Source organism: Phalacrocorax aristotelis, chromosome 14 (genome assembly GCF_949628215.1).
Source record: "Phalacrocorax aristotelis chromosome 14, bGulAri2.1, whole genome shotgun sequence".
Classification (NCBI taxonomy): domain Eukaryota; kingdom Metazoa; phylum Chordata; class Aves; order Suliformes; family Phalacrocoracidae; genus Phalacrocorax; species Phalacrocorax aristotelis.
The window spans coordinates 13,769,326-13,779,825 of record NC_134289.1 but is presented as its reverse complement, the minus strand read 5'-3'; the positions used below and the strand labels follow the sequence as shown (position 1 = coordinate 13,779,825).

At 44.8% G+C, this 10,500-nt stretch overlaps 1 protein-coding gene across 1 annotated transcript; it reads left to right on the top strand.

The window, feature by feature from the left end:
* Nucleotides 1-1,567: 1,567 nt before the first annotated feature.
* PPIF (peptidylprolyl isomerase F) lies at nt 1,568-10,141 on the top strand. Its single transcript, XM_075109404.1, has 6 exons — nt 1,568-1,921; nt 3,970-4,000; nt 4,812-4,900; nt 7,079-7,175; nt 7,954-8,029; nt 8,420-10,141. Exons 1-6 carry the CDS (start codon nt 1,730-1,732, stop codon nt 8,553-8,555), a joined length of 621 nt encoding a protein of 206 aa, XP_074965505.1. The 5' UTR covers nt 1,568-1,729; the 3' UTR covers nt 8,556-10,141.
* Nucleotides 10,142-10,500: the final 359 nt, after the last annotated feature.

Sequence of the window (10,500 nt, the reverse complement as noted above, 5' to 3'; positions counted from 1 at the left end):
ACAAGGAACATGAAAATTACAGGTGCATAACTACTAGAATCTTCCTTGGTTTGGGTTTGGTTTTTTTTTGAAGAATCACTTTAGGAGCTATTTTCCCACATTCAAGGGCTATTATTTTTAACAAGAGTAGCCTGCCATACTATAGATAAATGCTATTTAGTTTTCGTGAGTTACAGCCTTAAAATAATCTGTATAAAACCACACATCCTTTTTAGAAATGCCTTAATGGAAATCCTGTTTCCGTCGGGGAAGCTGAAAGAGCAGAGCAAGCAGACGGAATATCAGGTACGTGCAGAGCTCATTTTACAGAGACTCAGTGGTCCAGTTGTATCCTGTTAACTGCAAGGTTTATGATAAATGAAAAGCATCAGGCATCCTGGGTGTCCTTTGCTTCGGGTGTGATGGGGTAGAACACTGTAGGTGTAGGATCACACTTGCATTACCTTGTCATGGAGAACAGAACTTCTTTTCCTGTTTGTTTTCAATGAAAAAAGAGTTAGTCTCTGCTATCAGTGGGTTTGCGTCAGTGATAAGAGTGTGGACTGAAGAAGTGCTGATACAGTAGTAGTAGGCTGTGGTTCACCTAGGAGTGAGGAACTGCACCATTAATTATGTGAATGAAATAAAATGTATGCAGATTGTAAAATATCCCAACAGGACTAGGTTTTTAGAGACAATGTATACCGACTTATGAGAGCAGTTGTCCTGCTGATGGAAGAGCTTTCTTTGACCTCATAGACCAGGACCAAACCAAAGACGTTTTGTGGCATTAAGAATTCAAAAAACTTTTGAAAGTTCTTATATACAGAATCAGGATGGCAATGGGAGAGGATTTCAAAATTATATCTGAATATGAGTAAAATAAGTACTAAGTATTTTGATCCAAGTTGGGTAAACTGAAGTGCTAAATGTTATTTTCATAAAACGCAAACAATATGTCCCTTTATAAACCATTTAACCTGGACTACCACTGCTCGCTTCTGTAACCCCTCCGGCAGGTTTCCTGGCAAAGCCAAAGTCAGGCTACGAAGCGATGTCGCGGGCACCGGCGGGGGTCTGCGGTGCCAGGGTGACAGCACCGGTACGTGCTCGGGCGCACCCCTCTTGTTTCATCACGTCATGATGTAACCCCCTGGGCGCTGTCGGTGAGTAACGCCGCACGGGCGGCCCGTGACTCCCGTTTCCCTGCAGTCATCCCACGATGGCGGCAGCACGGCCTTTCCCGCCAAGGTGCTCCCCTTGGGGCCTGCAGGACAAGCCCAAAGGTGTCAGGTGATATTACAAAACTATAGAAACTTCCCATCACCACTGATCCCAGAGTAAGGGGCTGTGAGGAAACATGCAAAAGAAACCCCCAAAACCCCAAACAAAACCCCAACAGCTCCTAAACATCGTTGTAAAATGATAGCTGGTGAGAGGAGGGTGCGGGTCCCGCTTGGCAGCCATGAGGGCAGCCGGAGCCCGCAATGGCGCCTTGTGAGGGACGAGCACCGCCTCCCTCCGTCCCGCCCGTCCCCGCATCGCCGGCCCCGCACAACCCCGCCGCCCCGGGCCGCTTCTCCCCGCGCTGCCCCACAGCGCCGCCCGCCGCCATTTTGCCCTGCGCGCCCGTCCGCCCTCCCCAGCGGGCGCTGTGGCGGAGCCTATAAAAGGCGGCGGCACCGACCGCGTGTTTCTGTGTGTGCAGTGTGTGTCAGGCGGACGGACAGACAGACAGACCGATTGCGCCATGCTGGCGCTGAGCGCCGCCCGCCGCCTTCTTCGCCTGCCCGGGGACCTGCTGCTGCCGCCGGCGGAGCTCGCCTGCATGCGGGCGGCCGGAGCCCGCCGCGGCTTCGGGAGCGGCGCCGACCGGCCGAACCCGGTGGTGTACTTGGACGTGGGCGCCGACAACCAGCCGCTGGGACGCGTCGTGCTGGAGGTGAGGGCGGCGGGGGCGGGCGCTGCCGGCAGCTCCTCGGGCGCCGGGGCCCGAGGGACGGTGCCCGGGCATGGCGGCCGGCGAGCGGCAAGGTCGGGGGGGACGGCACGGCCGCCCTCGGTGCGGGTGTGAGATGGGCCGGCCGCTGTCGAGGCCCTGTGCCCCGGGAGGGGAGGGGAGGCGAGGCGGCTGCCGCCGGGGCGGGCTCGGAGGAGGGCTGAAGCGGGCAGCGGTGACGGCCGCCCGTGTAACCCCGGCCATCCGGCGGGACGGGGCTGCGGGGCTCGGGCCTCACTGAGCCGGAGGCCGGGCCCTGCTGTGGCGGGAGCCTCGGAGGAAGAAAACTTCCAACCGTAGTGGGAAAGCTGAAGTACTCGACAGGAGCAAACCTCCTACCGGCGCGTTCCGCTCGCTGCGGGCGCCGCAAGCGGGGCTCCGGGGGCCCCGCCACAGAGCAGACCCAGGGGTCGGCGTGCTCCTGGGGCAGCGCGCCCGCAGGGGCCTTCAGCCGCTCGCACAGCTTCGCCCTCTTTTTTTTCCTTTTCTGTCCCCCCCCCCCCCCCCCCCCCCCCGTCTGGGTGTTTGTTGTTTGATACATAATCTTTAGGTTTCAGGGGTACCGTCTCTTTCAGTTTCCTCTTTCACGTGCGTTAAAAGGTTTGCACAGCTCTGCTTGAACCGACAGCTGGCTCGGCAGCCTGCTAGCAAGCGGCTTTATCGTTAAAAATTCAACCTCGTGAAATACTCAGCTATTTAAAGAATACCTGAACAGGAAAACTGCGGTGCGCGCCGCTCTTACGAAAAGCACACTAAGCGCCGAGACGTTAATTGTGCCCCACCCACAAGTGCTTAGGGCCGGGCACGTGCCCCTGCACGGGCCGGTGGCGGGCGGGAAGGAGCGAGGGCCGTGCCCCGGCGCCGCGCCGCAGCGGGAACGCCGAGGGCGCTCAGGGTGCCCTTCTGCCTCCAGCGCCCATCCATAGATTTTTTTTCTCTACTTTTTTTTTTTTTTTCTTTAAATGTAGTTCCTAAGGGTTCTCTCTGTAAGGGTTTCCCTTGAGGCTAGAGCCCAATTCATTTTTCTTCATTGAAAGCATCAGCATATAAATTAATTGGGCACTACCAGCTCTTGTGTTCTCGTGTAGTAGCGTTTGAAGGAGTTATAGGTAAAAATAGTGCTGTGCAAGTTCCTTATTCGTCAGTGAGATTTAGTAAATAGCTGGATGGTGTTACAAAAAACAGCGTTAATGTTGTTATATTTCTGTTGCAGCATGTAGCTTCCGTGTTAAAGATTTTTAATGTGCCCGCTTTACAGTTGTCTGAATGTATTGCGGCAGCGCCTTTGAATCTTTGGCTAAGCTGTGCTTAGATTCTGCTGCAAATTATAGGCGTCCGAGGAGAGCATCCTAGGGAAGGAACATTAACTTCTTGCCACAGCCATGCTGTTTCTAGGTGTCCGCTGCTGGCCGCTGTCAGGGTGCGTGACTAGATAAAACTTTGGTCTGACCTGTTACGGCCTTTTCCAGGCAGTTATAACACCATACATTTTTAAGATTAGTAAAAGATAGATGCTAATCAAAATCAGAAATTTTGTTGGCAACAGATGTGTATGTAACGTCACAAGTCAATTTTGATAGACAGTTTCTGCTCCTCTTCTTCCTTTTGCCTTTTCTGCCGATTTCAGCGGATGGGTCTGTGTTGGGGAGACTTTGATCTCTCCACTTGTATCCAAGCTGGCTTTGATCCTTGGGGTCCATCATGGAGATTCTTCTTAGTTATTGCTAAATTATTGTGTTGATCAATGAAATCATTATACACTGCTCAAGTTGCTCTTCATTAACTGACCGAAAGTTGTATTGAGGGGTTATTTTCAATTACTAGCCAAATGCTTGGAAAGTCTTAAGGTGTTCTTGGAATCTTTGCTTGGCTTGTGATTTCAGATCATCACCTTGGGAAAGAGGGTTCAGTTGTACCAGCCCCCACGTAGAAGTTTTTCTCATGTGCCTCTGGCAAAGCTGACTTATAATTTGTTTATTTTTCTTTAACAGCTGAAAGCTGACGTGGTTCCAAAGACAGCAGGTAAGGCAGCATCTCCAGAGTTTCATACTTAAATGTTTAAGATTTAGATTGTCATTTTCAGGAACAAGAATACTCTGTTACCGTTTAGAAACTATTTCTCTCTTCCACCCCCATTTGTTAATAGAGAAATACGACATGAACTTTGTCAGAACAGTGCTAGTGAGAAGCTATAATTAGTTGTTGTTCCAGATGTTTCATTTTGTAATTTGTGCCAAGACAGTACAGTCCATGTGTTTGGTTATCAGTGGTGAATAAATATGTCTAAAAACACATTAGTCTGCAGTAAAATCAAACTCTAAAGCAAATGGGAAAGGGTAAGCCAATGGGGTGGTGTCTCTTAGAGTTTCCAAAGAGCGTACAGGGTTTTGTTTTCCTTGTCACTAGCTTAGTAGCTCTGAAAAACTTTTACTTTTCTTTCAGTTTCCGGAGAGGAATAGCCTTAAAAAAAAAAATAATAAAAAAAACCAGCAGCATCTTCGCAGTTACTATAGAGAAGAAAAGCATATAAGTCAGAAAATGAAATCTTTGACTCCAGGGTGGTGTGTATGGGGAGGCGGCGGGATTGGAGTTATAACAGCAAAATAAGAGGGTGATGAGGTGGAAAAGGGTTGTGTTTGTACCCTGCTCTGAGAATTCACAAGCTTTGTGTCCTTACCTTTATAACAGAGCATTTTTTAAAGCATGGAAACAACTAATAAATCAATAATACCTTAAAGATACCATAAAATTTTTGAAGCGTATAAATTTCGTTATGTTTGATATATTATGTATCATGTATGGTAACATAATACTTTGTGCTTTGTTTTCACAGAAAATTTTAGAGCTCTTTGTACTGGTGAAAAAGGATTTGGGTATAAAGGATCCACTTTTCATAGAGTGATTCCTTCATTTATGTGCCAGGTAACGTGTTTTTCTCTGTTTTGTTTACTTTTGCTATTAAATGTATCTGTATGTTATGTAAATATTTTTTAGAACCGGTTAGACTAGTAGTAACATTTTAAGTGGCTCTGCTCTAACCTTTGCTAACTACAGAATAACGAAGTGGCGGTGTGACTTGAATTTCTGATCTTTTTTCTATGGCTGTTGCTTAGCACATCTTCTGTACAAGGAAATATAAATTATGTGCAGACAGTCTTAAAAACACTGGCTTAAGGCTTTCTGCTTTTGTATAGCAGTGTACTTTAGCGTGGGGTGTATTTGGCAAAATGGCACTTTCTTGGGAAAAGCATTTGTGGGTCGAATGACAATCAACCTTGTGTTCTAGGCGAGCTAAGAAAACAACGTGTCTATTATTTATTCCTAGTAGAATAATCTGTTCACAATAGAGAATGTGTTTCTTAAAAAATAATTTTTTTTCTGAGCATCTCCCTGATATGGAGGAGAGGAGGGAACCAAAAGGGTTGGTTGTGGTAGATTTTGGGGTTGACACGCCTGAAATGGTTTTTGGTTTGATTTAAAGGTTGAATCTTGTAAAATTCTGAATTAAAGTCCATGGACGTTAGCAATTTTTTTTCTTAAACAGCAATAACAACAACAACAAAAAATACCATAAATAGGAAAAGCCTTTCTGAAAGCCTGTTTTGTGCTGTGCTTGGCAGATGAGCAGGATTCCAGCTGCTGTAGTGCACTGGACTGTGTGATTCCTGGTGGTCCTCTCTTCTCTTAAAAGAAGCTACATTTCAACAGCATTGCATCATAGAATGGCTCTGTAAAGAATTTGAGTTGAAGGTTTTAGTAAGCCTGACGACTGTGATGCTCTCCTAACTTACCTTTTCTTAAGCTAAAAATACAGTTGTCAGAACAAGAGACCCTAATCTTATGACCTATTTCAAAGAAGAGAAAGGGGACAAGTGTGCTGTAAAGGACCTGTTTTCTTACCTTTGAAATGCAAACTAAGATTCTGTGATACTGACAAGGGGACAAAGTTTAGAAGTCTTGCTGGAGTCAGAAATAATCTCAATATAAGAAAAATAGAAATCCTACTCCCAGTTATACTACTACTTTGTGAAGTTCCGTGTAAGGCTGTTCTCCTTGTTTTGTCCCAGCAAATGGAGGATATTGGGCTCTGTGGTACGGTGAGGTGGTGAACTGATGTTTAAGAATTACTTGATAGTCGTCATGGAAGTGGAAATACTGGCACAGGTTTCAGATATTTTAAAGTGAGAGGAAACAGTAGAGGCCTTTCCGCTTGTTGAGATGGAACATGGATATGATTCAGGCAATTGGTATAGCCTAATTGGAGGTCATCAGACCCGGCAGTTGGCAATTCAGATGCCTCCACATGGCATGCAGAGCATACTTCTGGGACTGCGTAGGAGTAGCTGTAACACCACCTGTAATAGATTGCTCAAGGTGGGAATGGAAAAGACGAACATCACATGAAATACTTGTCAGGTACGCGTTCTTTGCCAGCATGGGTGGTGTCACTTCTGGGAGAGGAGATGGTGGATTGCTGGAAGCAGTGTTTAGTAACCACCTTCGGGAGTCTCTGTGGCTGGTCTGTTCATTCATTTGTGGAGTTTTGTGTGTCTGACCTAAGGCAGGTGGTGACATCTATCCCAGCAAACAGCACCTGTCTGAGGGAAGCTCAGGTGTAACCCTTAAACAACAAACCCAAGAAATAGCAAATAGTAATAATGGAGATCCTGACCAGTGTTTATACCTGTCGGGAGAAAGAAAGAAAGGTGGGAGGGAAGTTCTCAGGTCTTGCCTGTGGTAATGAATTAGGGTGATTTTGTTATGAGGCCTTTGAGGTGCTTCTTAAAATTACTGCTATTTATTGGATGACATTTTGGAGCAAGGCTGGGAACACAGAAAAGGTGGTTGTTGGAGTTATGGATGCCACTTGGAGAATATCAGCAATACCTGGAGCAGCAGTTTACTTTCCACTTGATGGTATGTTCATCTAGTTTACGTGGTTTTAAATGCTCATGTGACAATAGTTATTCTTAACCTGAAGGAAATTTGCTGATTTTATTACTTCTAAATTAGGGCAAGTGAGCATATTTTCCATAGCATCACTTCTGATGTAAAACAGTGCTTGTGTGCTAGTCAAGTTAATAGCCATTTCTGTTTCAGGGTGGTGACTTTACAAATCATAATGGAACCGGTGGAAAATCCATTTATGGCAGTAGATTTCCAGATGAAAATTTCATACTTAAGCATGTAGGACCTGGTAAGTAACCATATTCTTTCTACCTTCTGATGACTGTAACTTATAATGAAGCATTGTTTATGAAGATGTATTTTTAAAAAATACGGTTTTTTTTTAGATGTGGGGGGCACTTGGTAGTTACAGAAATACCAAGGAAGTTTAAGTGTGTTGTCCCTGGCATGTGGTTATTTTTGTAGTGCTGTACAAATACAAGTCAGCACGTAATGGGTGACATTGCCACTCTTGCTCTTACTATAAAAGGGACTCTGCAAAATGAAGTATGGGGGTTTTGTATTTCTCTTACAAATTCTACAAAGGTGAAATTACTGCTTTTGTTTTCCTCTTTCATAAGTCCTAGACTGGAACTTTTACTTAGATGATTACTGCAGAAGTGAAACAAAGCAATCTGAGATTTCTTATTTACTAGATAACTCAGACATGTCCTTTTAAGTTCAAATTAGATCAAGAAAAAACAAAGGGAAAGCCACCCAAAAGAACATCTGATTTGAATCCTATAGTCTCTTTTGGATTGTTACTTCCTCATCACAGGAAACTGCTGCTGCTGTTGAACCACGGTAGCGGTTACCTGATGTTAATCACATTCAGGATGAGTACAAGTAATTACATAACTAGCATTCTTGCTGCGGGAAGAAGGGAGGCTGGGCTCGACAGAACAGTCAAAGACAAGAAGTTGCCATTAGAAGTCATTTGGGGGCAGTGTGAGATCATTGCATCTTCTGTCTCTCCGTCTTTAGTCTAAACGTGCAGAGGAAAATTGTCCTCTCTGCTGCTGTTCTAGGTGTTCTTTCAATGGCCAACGCGGGACCCAATACAAACGGATCTCAGTTCTTCATTTGCACTGCAAAAACCGACTGGTAGGTTCTCAGCCCTGAGTATTGACCTGATGAACTGACGCTGGCATCTGGCGGGTTTGGGTTATTTTGTTTGTTCGTGGGTTGATGGGGTTTTGTTTGTTTTGTTTTGGGGGTTTTGTTTTTCTTATTTTCCAAACTCCTTGACTCACAGTGGAAAACAAATTGGTTTGTGCTACTTGAGGGAGGAAGGGCTGTGAGGGTAGCAAGGCCGCTCTCCCTCATCATTCTTCTAAGATCCAGAGCTGAAAGTATTTTGTGTCACTTGTGGAGCAGTTGTGCCTTTGCCATAGAGACGATCAGCAGGGGGGAGCTATGGAGGTCTGCTAACATCCCTTCGCTAAGCCTTTATGTTGTTTTAAGTAAAACTGCCTTTGTTTATTTGTTTTACAGGCTGGACGGAAAACATGTAGTTTTTGGGCATGTAAAGGAAGGAATGGATGTTGTGAAAAAAATCGAGAGCTTTGGTTCCCAGAACGGCAAGACCTCCAAAAAGATTGTCATTACTGACTGTGGCCAGCTGTCCTAGCCTTCTGCCCTACCATTCGGGACAACTTCGATGCTGTGAAAAACCCCACACATTTCTGATCCCATGAGTAGCACCTTACGGCACCATATTTTCTATTAAACTTGGTCCAACTTTTATACTTACATTGAATAATAGAGATGAAAAGCATAAAACAAAAACTGAAACATGTTTTAACTGAGCTACCTTATTGTCACACTGGTTTGGGAAAGTCCCATTGCGGTTTGAAATCAGTAGCACAGTCACCCAGAGCACATCTGACTGCAGCGTCGGTACTGTTCGTAGCGTTTGGATGTTTCAGGTGTTGGAATCGGTGGTGGAGCTGACAACTTAGGTGTTCTGTAAATTGAGAAATGGCAGGTTTCCTCTGGTGCTAATAAACACCTGTTCCGTTGTTTGTCACATCATTTGGAAGAAATAATCCTAACCAGTGCTCTCAAGGCTGGCTGCAACACGATTGTCAGACATTTTCTTTCTGTGTCTCAGTTTAAGTCTATCCAACAGAATTAATGTGTGGTGGTGGGGTTTTTAAGATTAATTCTGGTTTAATCTTAGGCGGTTTTTTTTTTTTTTGTAGTCACAGACCACTGTTTAAAACTGAATTCTACCTTACCTTGCTTCAGTGGAGCGATTTGACTTTTGGGCTAAGTAAGTTGCTTTAGGTCGAGTTAGCCTGCTGCTGGAGCTCTGCCTGGGCAGTAAGGCCACAAATCAGCCAAAAGATCATGGGACTTTGCTGTTACGCAGCTGTGAACTCACTTGAAGCGCAGTTCTGCTCTGAGAACTGATTCTCTGAGGAGTACAGCACCATTCCCAATAGCCTGTTTTTGCACTTTGAGACTATAATAGGAGTATAGTGAGCTTGCTTGAGGGAGAAATAGGTTTCATTGCTTTTTTTTTTTGTCCTGTTGGTCCTGCCAAGTCAGTCCACCTTGGATATTACTGGGATTTTGATTTCTTCTCATGCATCATCATAAGTCAAAATTGGTCACCACGAAATCACAAGGCCTGATCAGCGCGACAAAATCATTATCGTTGGGGTTGATGCACGAGAAGGAAAGAATTCAGCTGATCGGATAAGCCCATTTCCTGTGCATAGACCAGTGTGTGTTATGTGGAGTGCTTGAGCATTAACAAATGTTGCAACCTCACAGCACTGCTTCTAGAGTCACTAAAGCTTTAAAGAATGCTTGGGGGAAAAAGCACTTGACTTTTTGTGCAATAATCTTGCTACTGAATTAAAAAATAAACTGTGATGGCTCTCCTCAACTGTGAATTTACTTCCATTGCATTCTGATAATACGTGGGTTTCAAACTGTTTTGCACTAGTGTTTTTTTTTCCACTGAGGGCTGCATTCTTGTGTGTGCGAGGTAGTTATTCAGAGTGTAATTTTGCAGAAAATGGAATGGAAGAGCTTTTTATTGTTACCAATGTAGCTGTTTCATTATGCTTTGTAGTATTTTTGAAATATTAATTTGTGCTGGTTCAGTTTATTCCAGTTTGATAGAATAATGGTGGTTTGGGGTTTTTTTGGTGTTATCTTAATTTGTATATGCAAAATAATTAAATACAGTCCTACCACAACAAAGTCTGTTCCTTTTTAAAATATTACTTTGCACACTTACTCAAAAGCAGGAGTGTGAGGAGCCAAAACCTTTTGTGTTTACTCAGGCTTTTCTATTCCCTCCGCTTGCGAGGGGTCTAAATACCCAGAGGTATTCAGAAGCCGTGCTGTCGGAGACGCAGCCAGCAAGAGACGGGTCACGGTGCTGTGCTTCGCCTCTCGCTAGTGAGTCTCAAATACCTGGTATATGGACAGCGGTTCATGTTCTGAGGCTGTTCTCTGATTCCATCCATTTGCAGAGATAATGGGGAAAGCGTAAATTTACTGGGTGTTTGTTTTTAAATTTCTGAATTCCTTTTTGAGATGTTGGTAGTTCGAGTTTT